This window comes from Sus scrofa, chromosome 10, assembly GCF_000003025.6.
Source record: "Sus scrofa isolate TJ Tabasco breed Duroc chromosome 10, Sscrofa11.1, whole genome shotgun sequence".
NCBI lineage: Eukaryota > Metazoa > Chordata > Mammalia > Artiodactyla > Suidae > Sus > Sus scrofa.
This window is the reverse complement of record NC_010452.4, coordinates 23,746,413-23,763,561: the sequence shown is the minus strand read 5'-3', so window position 1 is coordinate 23,763,561 and position 17,149 is coordinate 23,746,413. Positions and strand designations below refer to the sequence as shown.

Sequence of the window (17,149 nt, the reverse complement as noted above, 5' to 3'; positions counted from 1 at the left end):
GGGGACATGTTCCTTTAGCCCTGTCTCAGCACCTGCCAAAATAGCAGCCGACACACCCCTGCGCCCCCCCCCCCGCCCCCAGCGAGTCTCCTGCCCCACATTCCTCCCTCGGCAGGGCTTGGTCCCGCGTGCCTGCTTAAAGCCCTCTGCATCCCTGCCCTCGGCCAGTCCCCAGACGGCACGGACACCACAGGATCGGCTGCAGCCCCCGTTCTCAGGTAAGATGGACAGACTCTGGACAGCACGGTGGTGTCCTGGGACCTGGCTCCTTTGTCCCGAGTCCCCGTGTTTCCTCTGAGTGGGCATCAGGGCTGGAAGAGGCTGCAGGGGAGGCATTGCGGATGCCCCAGAGCCCTCAGGTAGAGGCTGGAGGCCTGGCTCTGCCCCTGAAGGCACCGTGTGCTGGTGAAGCCTTGGGTGAGCAGCTCCTCCCTGGGCCTCAGTTTCCCTGTTGGTAGAATGGGTGGATCAAATCCAGTGATGCTGGACCCACAGGGCCCCCATTTCCCCCTCCAGGTGGGGGTTCCCCAAGTGGGTCCTCTTATCCTCAGAGAGCAGAGTGAGGCTGTGGGTACATCACTCAGGACAGTCCTTGCGGCCAAATGCTCTTCTCCCAGAAATCAGGAGGTGTCGGGAGCCTGAGAAAGGCCGCACGTCCAGGGGCGGCAGGGACCCCCTAGAGCCCTCCCCCACCCCCTGCCCCATGCAGACATGGAGTTCATCCCACCACCCCCAGACCCAGCACTGTGCCCCTCTCCAGACAGGCCATGGGCTGAGCAAGGGGGCAGCCCCTTGGGGGCACTTTCATGGGGTGTGACCCCAGCTCACAGGGTTAGAGGGTTGAACCTGAGTCTAGCTGTCCCCTCCTGGGGCCCTGCGAGTGTGACCCTTGCCCCACCCAACATGCCCTGTGGGGAGAGAAGCAGTCCCTCTTCTGGGAAGAAATGCTGGGGAAGGGGTGGCAGGAGTGCGGGGACTTTGAGGGCACATTCCTGTCCCCCTGCTGCTGGGGGCTCTGACCTCCAGGATTCCTCCTCTGACCTGGCTCTTACAGCCTGAGGCCTCCTTCTCTCAGGACAGGTGACGCATCTGAGAGGCTCAAGTGGCCCGCTGCCCCTCCGTCCCACCCTAACACCTGCTCCCCCGTACCCTGTCCCTGAGCTCTGCCAGTGGGCTAACAGCTGCAGGCTTAGGAAGGGTCCAGCTGAATGCCTGGGGATGAGGGCCAGGAATGGGACCGCCATTCCTTACAAACTCAGAGATTATTTTTGCCAAACCAGAACTGGAAGCTCCTCTGTTTTATAGATAGGCAAGCCGAGGATCAGAGAGGTTAAGTGGCTTAGTAAGGTCACACAGCAAAAACTGTGTTTTTTGTTTGTTTGTTGCTTTGTAGGGCCGCACCTGCAGCTTATGGAAGTTTCCAGGCTAGAGGTCGAATCGAAGCTGCAGCTGCCAGCCTACACACAGCTCACAGTAATGCTGGATCTATAACCCACTGAGCAAGGCCAGGGATCGAACCCGCAACCTCATGGTTCCCAGTCGGGTTCATTATCACTGAGCCACAACAGGAACTCCTTTCTTTTTTTCATTTTAAAAATTGGGTTTAAACCCAGATCTACTGACCGCATAGCAAGTATTCTTTCTGCCTTCTATGGTTTTTGCTTTACTCCCAAGGAAGGTGATCCTGATTGCTTGGGTGTGAGGAAGCCCGGCTAGAAAGCAGTCTGTGGGGAGGGAGAGGATGGTGGTACCGTGCCCGCAGGGCTCTTGGTTGTCCAGCCTCAGCCCAGCCCTCCCTTCCTCAGTTCCCTGGACCATTGTCTCAGCTGGTCCTGTCTGCTGAAAGCCCTCCCCTAGCCTTGTGGTCGGCAGGCTATTTTTAGGGGCCAGATGGATGGGGCTGGCAGGAACAGGGGGAGGTCTCCAGGGCTGTGCGGGTGGCTCTGAGTGGTGAGGACACCCCCCATCCGCCCTGGCCCAGGCTGGCCTCACACAATCCCTGGGAAACCTCCCCCACCTCGAGGTGACAGATTCCGACAGATTCCAACAGGCCACGGGTTCTGGCTACTCACTGGGGCTCTGGGCAGTGCTTGTCTGCCAGACTTCCACCCACCTGGGGCCGGAGGCTGTCCCCTGCCAGTCTCCCCCGAGGCCCCATTTGGAGACCCTCTGGGGTACATCTTTTCAGGACACCTTACACACCTGACATCTCTCCTCACCCCCACCCCCACACAGGGGAGCCCAAAGATCCCTGTGGCCAGCCCCTCCCTTGCTGCCACCTTCTCCCCGACTCCAGTGTGGGGCTGGGGCGGGCCTGCCCCAATGACCCGGTAGGACAGGATGACCTAGAGCAGGTTCAAAAGGGCAGCCAGTCTGAGGCTGCAGTGGCACTGCGTCTCAGGAGGTCTCCCCAACAGGGGTCCAGGGCAGAAGTCCTTCAGAGCCCCTCCACCTCAAAGGGGCTGCCTGGTGGCGGACATCACACCAGCAGCCAGGACTGGGGCTCACTGGATGCCCACGGATGGGTGCCTGGGGTCGGTTTGGCCATGACAGTAGGCTGTGCAGGCACAGGTGTGAGGGCAGTGACCACCACTGTCCAGGCCGCTGTCACTGCAGCCGGAGTCAGAAGTTGGTGGCTGCAGCGCTGGGTGCCAGCAGGGCAGAGGCAGGGGTGGCCGCACATCACCCCTCGCCTGCTCCCCTCGGGGAGGAGGGAAGCCATGTGTAGGGGGTCAGTGACCTCTCCAAGGTCACAGGCAAATGCTGGAGGAGCCAGCTGTCTCCCTCTTCTCCTGGTCGGGGCAGGAGGTGACAGCCTGGTCCTCAGAGAGCCCAGGGCGGGCATCAGGGACCAGGCCTATCTCCTTAGGACAGAGGAAGGGCACTGGAAGACCCGTCCTCCCTGGGCCGTGTACGAGGGCCGGCGGCTCCGTGTCTGGTCCTGTGGGGCGAGTGTCTCAGAATGTGCACTCCCTCCCCCGAGAGATTCCATTAGGTGCGATTTCTATTGAGCTGGTGGCAGATTAACATGCAGCTGTGAGAGTGACGTGGTCCCCAAGCCACCCTGGGATGGGGGTGGGGGGGACCATCCACCATCTACTAGGATTCCCCGTTCTGCCTGCATTCTGTGTGTGTGTGTGTGAGTATGGTGGGTGTGTGGTGTGTAAGGTGTGAGTGTATGTATATGGTATGTGTGGTGTGTGTGTATATGGTGTGTACAGTGTGTGTGTATGGTGTGAGTGAGTGTGTATGGTGTGTGCACCTGCGCACGTGTGTGTATGTGTGTGTATATGGAGTGTGTGGTGTGTGTGTATGTGTGTGTGACCTTCTCCCCTTAGCCCGTGTGCAGGCAGTCAGGACACTGAGGGCTCTAGAGCCCCCGCCAGCCTCCCCGTTGCCCTTTCTCACCAGCACCCTTCCCCCCAAAACTCCTACTCTCCATTCTGCAGCGTCGTCGTTCTAAGAGTGTCATAAATGGCACCAAGGGAACTGGTTTTTCTGCCTCCCTGAGAGCAGTTCCCTGTAGACTCATCTGTCTGGGGTGTCGGGGTGTCAGGCACACCCCCGGTTTGTTCCATGCCGTCTGGTGTCGCTCCCCGGGGAGACTGCGTGGACGGGGCGGACGGGCAGCGCTTCTTGGTGATGGCTGCTGGGCCAGGCGGAAGGGCTAAGTTTACAGCCGGTGGGAGAGTGATGGTGTTTGGAAGTGGTTGCACTGCCCCCAGAAGAGGGATCCCTGGGGTCACTGACTGATGAGGGACAGCGGTAGGGTCCCCGGGGGGTGGGCAGAGGCCCAGCTCTTCTGGCGGAGCTGGGGGACCGCACCCCACCCTGACTGTTCCTCTTGCAGAGGGAAGCGGAGACCATGTCGGACGTGGAGGAGACGGTGGACGAGTACGAGGAGTGAGTACCGGGGTCCCGGGGCTGCGTCCCCTCCTGGCCCAGGGGCCGTGTACCTCAGGGGACCTGGGGGCAGCTGCACCCCTTTGCTTCCAGCCCTGGGTGGGGATTGGCAGTGAAAACCATGCTCCTGCGGGACGAGGAGCGGCCGAGGGCTCGGAGCCAGGAGCTGGGCCTCCCAGAATGGTCCGGAGAGGTTCTATGATGACCCCAAGTCCACAGAGCCTTGTCATCACTGCCCTGGGAAGCCACTGTCCTTGCGCTGCCCTGTCCTGAGGGCTGGGAGCGGGTGGGGACACGGTATCAGCCACCCAGTCATATCCTAGGGGAAGGAGTCCCAGGGGGGACAGAGTCCCCAGAGACCTCCCTGCAGGCATGGAGGGGGAGGGGGCTGGGGAGCTGCAGTGGGGGAGCTGGGAGGCGGGGGAGGGGAGAAGTGGGCAGAGCGCAGGGGACCAGGGGCTGAGCCAGGTCTCCTGGGACAGTGGGTGGCCTCGTGGACCAGAGGTTGGTCCGGGCCAGGCCTTGTGGGCGGGCTCCAGGACACAGTGAGGGGGTCATCTTTGGGAGAAGGCATGTGTGTGTGTGTGTGTGTGTGGTGTGTGTGTGTGTGTGGCATATATGTGGGTGCAGTGCTCTTGACAACGTGTCCCCTCACCTGGCAGGGAGCAGGAAGGTAAGCGCTCACCTGTCACTCACTGGGCGGAGGGACAACCTGGCTTGAAACTGACCGTCTCTTCTCTTCTCCCTTGCGGCTGCACCTCCTCCTGGAGCAGAAGGAGCTGCAGAAGGTAGGGGCTTGGGCAGGTGGCTGGGTGGAAGGATGGGGGACACATGGTCTGTCCCCACCCCTCCCTCTCAGCTGAGCAAGGACCCTCCACTGATAGAAGCTCCTAAGTGGGATCAGCCCAAACCCTCGTGCTCAGGAATTTGCGTGAAAGATTTAAATGTCTCTACTGTGCACCTGCTTGTTCACGCAAAGTCCAATTAATTACTAATTTCCAATGAACTTTTTTTTTGGTATTTTTGTCTTTTTAGGGTCGTACCTGCAGCATATGGAGGTTCCCAGGCTAGGGGTCTAATTGGAGCTGTAGCCACTGGCCTACACCATAGCCACAGCAATGCGGATCCAAGCTGCGTCTGCGACCTACACCACAGCTCATGGCAATGCCGGATCCTTAACCCACTGAGTGAGGCCAGGGATCGAACCCACAACCTCATGGCTCCTAGTCGGATTCGTTTCTGCTGCGCCACAACAGGAACTCCCCAGTGAATTATTATTTTTTTTCTCTAGTTCTTTTTTACCATGTAAAGTTTTAAATGCATGTAAAGGTAGCAAAAATTAAATCATGTGCTCCCTCCCCGCCAATGCACCCGTCATCCAGCTTAACAATCATCAACTTATGGCCCAGCTTTTCTCACCTCAGCTCCCTCTCTGCCTGGAATTTTGAGCAAAGTCATTCCAAGACATCATAGCATCTCATGCTCACATCATTCAGTAGGAATTAAAAATAAGACTCCTCTGGAGTTCCCGTTGTGGCTCAGTGGTTAACGAATCCGACTAGGAACCATGAGGTTGTGGGTTTGATCCCTGGCCTTACTCAGTGGGTTAAGGATCCAGCATTGCCGTGAGCTGTGGTGTAGGTCGCAGACTCGGCTCGGATCCTGCGTTGCTGTGGCTGTGGTGTAGGCCAACAGCTACAGCTCCAATTAGACCCCTAGCCTGGGAACCTCCATATGCCACGGAGCAACCCTAGAAAAGGCAAAAAGACAAAAAAAAAAAAAAAAGACTTTTCTAAAATCATAATCCCTTGTTCACACCTAAAAATGTTCAATCTCATGCTTTTTCAAATGAGATTATGTTCGGGTATCTGAGACGTTTCACGTCAATGTGAAGACATTTATCTTGCGAGGGTCCACTCTGACCCTCGGATCTTCGTCCTTCCTACTCTGATCATTACCACGACCTCTCTGCAGTGTCGCGCCCCTTCTCCCGGAGAGGACGAGCCCTTCTCTTCATCTTCCCATGAATGAAGTGCTCCTCATATGGAGGAAGTCAAGGGGCCTGGCTCTGTCCCCACGCCTCCCCCGGCCCAGCATGGCCCTTGGAGCCCTCAGGCTTCTGCATCCCGCGCAGGGTGGACCCCAACCCTTAGAGGCTCAGCAGATTCTCAGAAATACCACCTCCGCATGTGGGTGTGCACGTTAGGAGGGTCCCAGGTTGCGGAGAACCGGGTGGCTGGGAACTGCTGCCTCGTTCCCGTGTCTTCTGGGAGAGTGGGGGCCTCTTGCACATTCGAGGCTGTTTCATGGATGCCTGGCAAAGAGGGGACACAGAGACACAGGAGAACCTGGGGGGCGGGTGAGGGGGCAGGAGTCCATTCTCAAGAAACACCAAATACCTCAGAGGCTATTTTTTGAGTCAAAAATCTAGCCGGTACCACTTTTCCTGCAGAGATTCCTGCACAGGGGTTTTCCATCACTTTGGGGAGTTTGTCAGATTGTGACAAGGGGTTTTGGGGGGTGAGGTTTGAGCCGAAGACTCTGGATTAGGGGCCAATGAGCCTGCTATGCACAGCAGGATTGAGCTGAGACTTAGCAAAGGAACTCTCTGCTGGGATGGGGGTTTTGGCCCTGCAGTGACTGCATGGCTTATGATGAACAGGCCACACCTGCCCCCACGGAGCAAAGTTCCCGGCTGCCCAGGACCGAGAGAGCAGGTCTAAGCCTTCGGGAGGGCCCCCCCCGCCCAGGGTCTCTGTTTCCTCCGGGAGAGACCGGTTCCAGATGCAGCCTGTGTCCCTGGGGCCGGGACGCGCTGGGCCTGCCTTAGACAGTGGCTTCCTTCACATCAGCCCTGCGCCCGGTGCGCCTGGAATCGAGATCTTTCGCGGGTCCCTGAGAGAGTCCTTGGGGCAGGAACGTGGAGGGGCTAGATGGGAGCACAGGGGTCCCACTCTGCTGTCTGGGGCCTCTGTCCCCGAGGGAGGGGCCGGCCCTGTGGGCTAGAGGCCGGACAGGCGGTTACCACTATCCAGTGAGCTGTGGCCAGGCACACGGATAATGCGAGAAGGGGTGGTTATTTACGCTTTGCTGACGAGGCCCCTGAGGCTCAGAGAAGCTTCTGGAGCCAGTGGGTCTCCCAAGTTGCCAGGAGGAGAGGGGTCAGGGCCCGGGGCTCCGCCACCCACACCCAAGCCACCACGGCTGCCCGCTCTGGCCTCCCCCTGCGTCCAGACTAACTGTCTTGCTTCTCCCTTCGCGGCTGCTGCTCCCCCCTGACCTCAGAAGAGGAAGCCTGGAGACAGGATGGAGACGGTAGTGCAGCTTTGCCTGTCCCTGTGACCCCCCCCCCATTGTCTGGGCTGGAGTGGGGGCGGGGGTGGAGGGAAGGGGAGGGGCCGCCACTCCTTTCCTGGCTTCCCCGGCTGTCCCCTGGGTTGGGCGGTGGGAGGGACCCAGGCTAGCCCATCCCCGTCCGGCTCCAAATCCAGGCTCCAGAGGGGACGGATGTCTGCCCCCGCCACCCCCGCCGCCCCTGCCAGGGCGCACCCAGCGCTCTGGGTGGCCCTGCCCTCTGCGTGGACAGCGCTTCGGCCCAGCCACCAGGGTGTGAGGGGCCTGGAGACAGAGTCATCGGAAGAGCAGCTGGGGGCTGGAAATAGAGCAGAAGGGACATGACGTCAGCCTGCTGTGGGGCTGAGGTGGGGGGTGGGCAGGCTGGCCCAGGGCAAGGGGCAGCTGGGCTGAACTTTAGAAAACACTCTCTGACAGCGAGCTCTCGCCCTCCCAGCAGCCTCCAGGTACAGGGCAGGCCTCCAGACCCCAGAGAGGCAAGTTGCAAACAGGACCCATCACAGCCCTGCGCTTCTGTCATGTTCCTGATGGCCAGCAGACTTTATGAAGGAGCAGAGAGTGCATGCTTTAGGCTTTGGGGCCACAGTTCCCATTGTAGTGACTTAACTCTGGCAGCACGAAAGCAGCCTGGGCCATAGGGATTGAGTGCTTGCGGCTGTGTTTCAATAAAACTTTATTTATAGAAGCAGTCTGGGGGCCAGCTTGGGCCCTTGGGCCATAGTTCTGGTTTAAATCACATCAGTCACCCCCCAGATTCATCTGGAACCTGGATGCTGCTGGTCCCTCTCCACACCTCTCTACCCTGGGCTCTGCCTGCCAGTGCAAGCGGGCCTGGGTGTTCACTGTGTCTGGTTCCCTTCTCCAGAGCAGGAGGAGGCAGTGGAAGAAGAGGCTGGAGGCGAGGCTGAGGCTGAGGAGGCCAACGCCGAAGGTGAGGCTCTGCCTGGGGTGAGGGTATGAGGGCTCTGTCCTGGGGCTCGGGTGGCGAGAACCCCAGCGCCACCCCTAGGGCAGCGAGAAATCCACCTGGATGGTGCTTTGCAGCCTGGACATCTGTACGTCCTGTCTGTGTTGGGGCTCAGCCCTCAGGCGTCCTCTCAATAAAGGCTGACCACGTGCATCTCTCAGCCTGGCAGACTTGGGCTCAGGGGTGGGCGTGGGGACAGACAGCTTGGGACCCCAGACCCCAGACCCCTTAGGGCAACGCGTGGCGGAGGATGCCTGGAGGGGGCTCTTGGCAGGGCTTTGAGTCGGATAGAAAACCTTTCTTGATTTCTCATGTTCTGTTTAGAAGCTGGGCAGGAAGAGGATGGGAGAGAGGCTGAAGGTGAGAACCACTGGGCGTCAGGCCTGGAGCCCCTCCAGCAGCTGTGGGGAGACACGGGGACTTGGGGAGGGAGGACAGAACTCGGTGACCATGTGTGTTTAGGGGCACTCGGTGGGGTGGGGGGGCAGAGGGGCGGACATCCAGGGGCCCAGACTGGGCAGGACAGCAGCCACAAGTCACGTCTGCACACACAGCTCCTGGAGTTCGGGGGACCCACTTGAGGGTGGGGGGTTGGGGGATGAGATGGACTGTGGGGGGGATGAGATGGACCCCTGCTGTGGTCACCACTGGGGTCCCAGGTGGTCCTGATCATGCCTCCAGAGGAAGGCAGACAGGGGGCTTGGGGTCATAGCATTGGCTTCCTGGTCCTGGGCTCTGGAGGCCCAGGGACAATAGTGGTGGCAGAGTCCAGGGAGGGAACTGGGGCAGGGACCCTCCTTGCTGTGAGGCCAGCACTGGTGAATAAGAGGGCTGAGCATGTCCCCGGGAGCAGCTGAGAGGGTGTGGGGTTTGCAGCCCCGTGAATTGGCTCCTTGGATGCTCTTGCAGCAGGCACTGGGGGGACTGGCTGGGGGGGGGTCCAGTCCTCAGGGCAGAGAGGGACCAGACCCAGGGCTGACCCTGTGTCCTGTGCGTCTCTCCTCTCCAGATGGCCCGATGGAGGAGTCCAAACCCAAGCCCAGGTGAGTGGGAACCCTGGAGCAGAGGGCCCAAGAGGGAGGGCTATTGGAACAGGACTGAAGTGCCCTGTGGCACAGTGGGCATGGCTGGGGACATGGCAGGCACAGACCACCATGTGCGGTTGTACAGGTTGTGTACTGCACAAGTCAATGCCCAGTTGGGTGGGTGGAGGGTGTGGGGGCGTAAGTGCCCCCACGCCCTCCATCCCTAACTGTGCCTGGTCAGCACTGTGTCATCTGCAAGAGAAGGATGGACAGGTCACAGCCCTGGGCAGATATCCTCTCCCGCCCCACAGGAGAGCTAGAACACCCTCCTTGTGGCTGAGGTGGGACCTGGGGAAGAGGGAAGAAAATTCAAGGGGGCCAAGCAGTGAGAGGTGTCTGTCAGCTGAGGCATGTGGCTTCAGCGTCACAAAGGGCCACACTGGTGACACCACCTGGGAGCTGTGGGTGTTGGGCAGGGCAGGAGGGTTTCCTTTGGGGAGCGCCAAGCCCACCAGCAGAGGGCGCTTCAGCACATGCAGGCATTTCCCCGCTTCAGTGGGACCATCTGAAACCTGAACAGCCCACCAATCCATCCCGTCCCTGTCCTGTGAGGTGGCATGGCAGTGTCTGCCCCACATGATGCCAGCAGACGGGAAACCAAGGCCCAGTGCCCGGGGACTGGAGTTGCACCGCGAGTGTGTGTGAGGGGCGAGGGCCAAACCACGGACTCTGGGGCCCTGGGGGAGGTGCCGTGGGTCAGCCAAGCTCACCAGCTGTCACAGCCTCTCTACTTCCTGGCTGTGTGACTTTGCGCCTTGGTTTTCTTGAGTGAGATCAGCGGGTCCCGCTCCATGGGGAATTGTGAGGGTGAGGTGCAAGGACAGGTGTGGGCACCGTGGGGCTGGTGCTGAGGGGTGTGAGGATGCCTGGGTGGACACCATGCTGATGTCACCGGGCAGGTGGTGGTGGCGGCCAGGTTTCTGCAGGGAGGAAGGGCAGTGCCTGCCCGGGTACTGACGCCCTGGGCCCAGGGAGGGCTCGGTGCTCACGCCTCCTTCTGTTCATCAGGCTGTTTATGCCCAACCTGGTGCCACCCAAGATCCCCGATGGAGAGAGAGTGGACTTCGATGTGAGTGGGGGCTTCCGGGAGAGCAGGCCCCCACGGGAGGGACCTCACGACTTTGGGGCTGGGGGAAGGTCATGGGCGATGGGGCGCACAGCATCTCCAGCGTCCAGGGTTCAGGGCCCCAGCTGCCCCTCCCTCTGACTCGCCCCCTCCCCACCCCCAGGACATCCACCGGAAGCGCATGGAAAGGACCTGAACGAGCTGCAGACGCTGATCGAGGCGCATTTCGAGAACCGCAAGAAGGAGAGGAGGAGCTGGTCTCTCTCAAAGACAGGATCGTGGGTGTCGAGGCCTCGGGCAGTTGGGGGAGGGTCCAGCAAGAGCCCCCAAGGGCCCCTCTCCCCCACAGAGGGCTGGAGCTGTCATCACCCCTGCCCCTCCCACCGGGCACCCCCCCAATGAAGGGGAGACACAGCGACCCCCAGAATCCCAGACCACTCTACTGGAGCTGGGAGGTCACTAGGGTTCCTATTCTCTCCTCCCCCACCCCCTGGGCTCTGGTGGCAGCAGGACTTGGCCTCTCTCTCCAGCACAGGGCAGTGGCCAGGACAGAGTGGGGGTGGGGGGGCACTCATGGGACAGGGAGAGGCCTGCCTGACTTTCTCAGATGTTGAGGTCCATCCGACATCGAATATTGCTTGATATGGGTCATCTGAGCAGCCTGGCGTGGACCCCCCTCTGTGGCCGGGCCACTCCTCTGTGCTGGCCGCCCGCGGGACTGGCTGTGGGCAGAAGCCCTTGGAGGGAGGGCAGAGGAGAGGCCCTGGGGCTGCCCGGTGACCTCTTTCCCAGGGCCCTGCCCCCCGAGACCCATCTGCACGCACTCCCTCTGCAGGAGAAGCGCCGGGCGGAGCGGGCGGAGCAGCAGCGCATCCGGACAGAGCGGGAGAAGGAGCGGCAGACCCGCCTGGCTGTGAGTGACCCTGGGGCTCAGGCCCCTCTCTATTCGCAGACAGGACTCGGTCACAGTGCTGCAGTTCTAAGTGCACAGATGCTCCTAGCGTTTTCGAAGGCTCCCCAGCCTCATCCCTCCCCAGAGCGGCCCCCCTGGGAACCAGGGTCCCATAGCCCCATCCTGCGCTCCAGGCAGGGTTTCCAGCTCTAACGCACTCTCTGGAAACCAGGAGGAGAGGGCCCGCCGGGAGGAGGAGGAGAACCGGAGGAAGGCTGAGGACGAGGCCCGGAAGAAGAAGGCTCTGTCCAACATGATGCATTTTGGAGGCTACATCCAGAAGGTGGGGGCTGTCTGGGCTCCTGGTGTTGTGAGGAGCGGGGTGTCCACTGCAGCGCACGGGGCTGCAGGGGGATCCAGGGATGGCCCCAGCCGCTATTGGGAGGCTCATTTCTCCTGCCCAGACCCTAAGCTGGCTCTCAGCCCACTGGCTTTCCCTGGTAGGGGCCAGCTGGGGTGGGGGACCTTCGGGCAGAGCCCAAAACACCACTGTCTCTCCCACCCCTGGTCCATGGTGGCTGGGTGCAGCTGGCAGGCCCTGTGCCCTGGTCAGAAGCACCATGTGTGGCCCCGGGGCAGCCCGGAGGCTCATCCCTCTCATCTGTCAGGCGGGATGGCAGTGCCTGCCTGCCTGCTTTGCGGGGCTCAGTCAGCTGCCCTGGAGAGCCTCTGAGCATGCGTAGATGGGCTGACTGCTCACTTGTGCCCACGCCCACTACTCCATCCCCAGGAAGGGGCCATGGGAAACCGATGTTCTCCGTGCGGTAAATGCATCAGAGCCTTTTCTTAGATTTCCAAGGCCCCAGCTCAGCACTGGGCCAGCCCCCCAGCCTCTGCCCCACGGTGACTGTACCAGCAGGGCCCTGCTGTCCAACAGCCCCCGCCACATGTGGACACACGTCCAATAACCGAGTTCGCCCCCACACGTGTCTGAAAGGCCCTCTCCTTCCCTGTCTCTTGCCTCTGTCCGTCCTGCCTTCTCTGTGTCTGTCGCGGTCTCCATCTCTCTTTCTCCCCATCTTCCTCACGCGGTGGCCTGGTTCTGCAGGCTCAGGTGGGTACCAGTCCTCACAGCCCCCTCTGCGTTGTGGGGGGAACCCGGGAGGGGAAGGGGCCGGGCTGGGGGGAAGGCGTGGGGAGGTCTGCTTCTTGGAGCCCAGGTGGCAGATATTGTGGGTGCTGAGGTGGGAAGAGGATGAGGAGTGGGTCCTCCTGCCTGCCGCCTGCTCTCCTCCCTGGGTTTGGGATGGGAGGTATAGGGGCCCATCCCCGCCTTCTCGCCCCCCAGACGGAGCGTAAGAGTGGAAAGAGGCAGACGGAGCGGGAGAAGAAGAAGAAGATTCTGGCCGAGAGGAGGAAGGTGCTGGCCATCGACCACCTGAACGAAGACCAGCTCAGGTGGGGCCGGTGCTGGGGCTGCACCTGCGCGCGGCGAGGGGAGTCAGGCCAAGGGCATGGCTCACACGGGCCACCAGGGGGCGCTGCGGCCCCGCTTTTCCCTCTGCCGCTGGAGGGACGGCGCCAGGCTGGTTGCGAGGATGCAGAGGTGGAACCCATGTCCCCTTCCCACCCCACGCACGGGGAAGTAGGGGGGATTGAGGGGGAGGCTCACCTGGGGCTTCCCCTTCCCCGAGTTCCCCAGACTTTGTCCTGGCAGCACTGGTGCCCCCTCCTCTGTCCTGGGCACCAAGGCAGGAGAAGGGCCGGCCTGCCAGCTGGGTCAGAATCAGAAGGAGGCAGATGAGGGTCTTTCCTTACTGAACCCCCCGGCCTGTAAAGGGAGAAGGCCAAGGAGCTGTGGCAAAGCATCTACAACCTGGAGGCGGAGAAGTTTGACCTGCAGGAGAAGTTCAAGCAGCAGAAATACGAGGTGAGCCAGCCGCAGCCCCTACCCTGCCTCTCCCCCACGACCCCACACTGTGGCTGCCCTGTGCCCCTGTCACCCACCACCCTATCCAGCCCCTCTTCCCTGTGCCTCCCCTGACCAGCTCAGTGCCCCGCACAGGCTGATGCTTCTGGAGCCTGGGGGTTACTTTCCTGGGGTTCCAGCTCTGGGGTCTCCCCAGCTTGCGGCCTCTGGGCAACAGCTCAGCTGTACTGAGCCGGATGGGAGGGCCAGGACTCACACGCCAGGCCTCCAGTGCGGGGGGTGCTCATGGGCATTGCAGCCACTTCACTCCCCTCCAACACCATGCGGGCGCAACTGGGCGGGGTCCTAGGAGCAGTAGGGGTGCCAGCAGCAGAGATACAAAGGGACTGGCTCAGTGCTGTCCTGTGCGCCCCCAGGGCCTCTGCTGAGTGCCCTCCTCCCCCTCTAGGCCACTTGGAGCCACCTGGGCCCCGAGGGCAGCCGATGCCAGTGATGCTCTGTCTTTCCCTGTTTTCTTGCAGATCAACGTTCTCCGAAACAGGATCAATGATAACCAGAAAGTGTGAGTACCCAACTCCCTCCCTCCCCTGCCCCTCCGGTCCCCCAGCCCTTGCACCCTTTCCCCTGTCCCCTGGGGGCTGGGAGTTCTCACCTGCCTGAGGCTACTGCCCTACTCAGCCTCTGGAGACCGGTCCAGGGGCCCCCCTCGGCCCTCAGCGCCCCCGCTTCCCCACCATGGATGCCCACTGCCCTGCTCCAGCCTGTCTGACGGGGCCCTGATTTTCCTGCAGCTCCAAGACCCGCGGAAAGGCCAAAGTCACTGGACGTTGGAAGTAGAGGTGGCCTCCTTGGAGGCTGAACCTCTTCCTGCAGGGTCCTGCCCTGCACCCCCCAGCCCCTGCTCCCTCCTGGGGTCCTCCGGCCACCAGAGGCTGACTGCCTCTGCAGACAGGAGCTGGCCCAGCTGGAAACCGCCTTCATGCCTGACCCCACACGCCCGCCCCAACCAGCAATAAAGGACACCACGCACACACCCATGGCGCCTCTGTCACTTCTCTTTAGAGGGAGAGAAAGAGAGACACCCTGTCCTTCCGGGGGCTCAGGCCCCTGGACCCGCCTGGCCTCAGAGCAGAGGGACCATGACGGGAGCCCCGGGCAGCAGCTTGCGACCCCCAGGGGAGGGCTCTCAGGAGCAGGGTCCCTGCATGAGTCACTCCCGGGAACAAGGTGGCCTCTGTGCCTGGCCTTCCTTTCTCCTCCAGACTGGCGCTCAAAGTGCCATTCTCTGTCCACCCAAAGGGGCTGCTTGAACACTGGGCTGGGGGCCTCCCACTTTTCCAGGCAGAGCCAATTCTTTGCTCCCTGCTGTGTGCAGCCTGGACCTGTGCAACCCTAGTCACTGTCACTCCACCTCCTGCTGCTCGGCAGTGACCTTGGGCGTCACCCCTGCACACTCGAGAAATGGTCTGGACTTTATATCCTGTGCACATGCCATGCCCTGCGGTGGATGCTGGTGACGCCGAGGGAAGGGGATACTGTCCCCAGATGCCTGGGAGAGCTGGGAGAGCGGAGCCTGGCGACTTGGCCTCGTCCTCATACATTCATTCAGTTCAGTAGATATACGCCAGGGGCTGGCTGGCTGGATGGGGTCTCTGATGCCACAGCCCTGCCTCACCCTCAGGAGCTCGCAGCAGCCACAGAAGGTCTCAACTCCCTGGGGCTGGCAGGCAGGAGGGCTTTTTGGAGGCAAGTGTCCTCATCAGGCCACAGAGAGGGAGGAGGAGAAAGTCAGGGTGGGGGGCGGGAAGGGAAGGGGCCCCAAAGACCAGCCTAGGTGTTCCTGGAGCCCAAGGGCTCGTGGTGGGTACAGGGGGCCCCCTGCTTAGCCCCAAAAGGCAGGGAGGCAGAAGCAGGGCCTCAGGACACCGAGGGCTCTCACCATGGGAGCTCCCAGGTGGCAGTGGATCAGTGCCCCAGCCCCTCCCCCATGATGGGCACTGCAGCCCCTCCCTCGCCTGCCAACCAGAGAGAGGGGTGTGGGGCCAGAACGGATGCCAGAACTTTCCCACCCCCACCAAGCCCCCACAGGGCCCTGCCTCCTGGGTCTCAGCATCTCCCTGGAGCAGCAGGAGGGGAGCACTTTGTGGTCTCGGGGCCTGTGGCCTTCATCTTCTCCCGTGACAGGGCCTGGGGACAATCCTTCTGCCCTAGTGGACGTAGTCTCACCTTTGAAAAGCCCATGCAGGGGCGGACGCGGAGGGCAGCCTGGCTGGCTGACTCTGAGCCTCCCTGAGGCTGGGTCACCTTGTGCTCAGGTCCTCATGCAGTGCCAGCTGTGCTCTGACTGCAGCAGGCAGTCTAGGGTCCCATCCTGGCATCGTGACCCCAGGGTTGCCTCTGATCTGAGGCCAGCAGATGCCCATGTGCACGGAGCCCAGAGCCCTTCCGAAGTGGAGAGTCTGGGCAGGTGAACTCAGCAAAGAGGGTTCGACTCAGAGTCCAGGGGCCCTTCCAAGCCCAAAGACAAGGGCGGCGCTCTCCCTGTGACCTTCCCTGGGGGGAGCGGAGGGGGTGGCCGTAGCAGGGGGGTGGGGGGTGGCGGGGGGACTGTGACATGTGCACAGAAACCCTCAGATGGATTCAGGACCAGGAGGTGCCAGGGGCACACCTGCCTCCCCTCAGCTCTCCGTGCCTGCTCTCACCCTGTGCTGTCCACACAGCAGGAGCAGAACCAGACCCTGAAGGCCAAGGGGGCCTGGGCGTCCTGAGCAGCTACTCCCAACTGCACTAACGTCCCCTGTGGCCCCCTCCTCCTCACCCTGCCTTGGGCTCACCCCTAACTCAAGGACCTGTGGGGTCCCTGTGCACCACGTGCTCAGGGAAGATAACCTCCAGGCCCCGCAGCCCTGGGTCTGAGTGGACCTGTCCACACCAGCACATGTCCCGAGTAGAGCTGGATCCATCTCAAGCCCACTTCAGAGGAGGAAAAGCCAAGAGAGAACGGTGGCTTCTCCAGGGTCTGCTTGCTTTGAACCCAGCAGCGCTTCCAGCTGGAGACGCCTGGTTCTGAATCATTCTCCCAGCAAAGGCCGGCCCTACCCATCCCAGCTCTGCAGCTTTGGGCAGGTTACTGGCCTTGGCTGTGCTTGAGTTCCCTTATCTGAAAAATGGGGGAGTTCCCATTGTGGCACAGTGGTTAAGGAATCTGACTAGGAACCATGAGGTTGCAGGTTCGATCCCCGGCCTTGCTCAGTGGGTTAAGGACCCGGTGTTGCCGTGCATGAGCTGTGGTGAAGTTTGCAGACGTGGCTCAGATCTGGCATTGCTGTGACTCTGGTGTAGGCCGGTGGCTACAGCTCTGATTCAACCCCTAGCCTGGGAACCTCCATATGCTGCGGGAGCGGCCCTAGAAAAGGCAAAAAGACCAAAAAAAAAACCAAAAACCAAAAAACAAAAAACAAAAAAAAACCCCAAAAAACGGGGACACCTCTGTGCAGTGACCAGCACGGTGCTCATGGCACACAGGGTGCATGATGAGTGTTGGCCGCTGTTCCTGCTGTTTTGGTTGTAACCTGTCACCAGCCCCTTTTAGGGCTCATGGTCTAGGGAGGCCAGGTCAGTGGTGCTGGGTCCTGGCTGGCCCTCCGTGTGTGGGGTCTACGGAGCCCCCAGAAGCCCCTCTTCTCTCTGGGTTTCTGGTCAGGCCTTCTCCCTGAGAGACCGCTGGGGACAGGGGTGGCTCAAGCCTGCAGGTGCTGACTGTTCCTCCCTGGGGCCGGCCTGCGATGGAGGTGGCAGAACTGGCTCCCAGGTGGGGCCCCACCCCTGACACTGCAGCCTGGTTTCTGGAAAGGGTGGGGCAGGACCCGCCTGGCCGGTGGGGGGGTGGGGCTCCTCCTGGCCAGCCTGGGGTAGACCCAAGTGGGGGTAGGGCCAGATGTGCAGGGTGGCC

The 17,149-nt window shown here is 61.4% G+C and overlaps 1 protein-coding gene across 1 annotated transcript; it reads left to right on the top strand.

Annotated features, from left to right (window-relative positions):
* On the top strand, positions 3,866–14,034 carry TNNT2 (troponin T2, cardiac type). Its single transcript, NM_001257353.1, is given in 16 exon segments — positions 3,866–3,903; positions 4,566–4,576; positions 8,123–8,188; positions 8,549–8,584; positions 9,234–9,267; positions 10,318–10,378; positions 10,539–10,561; positions 10,564–10,619; positions 10,622–10,653; positions 11,211–11,288; positions 11,500–11,610; positions 12,376–12,381; positions 12,616–12,725; positions 13,107–13,197; positions 13,719–13,759; positions 13,989–14,034. Coding segments are annotated over 16 exon segments (840 nt in total).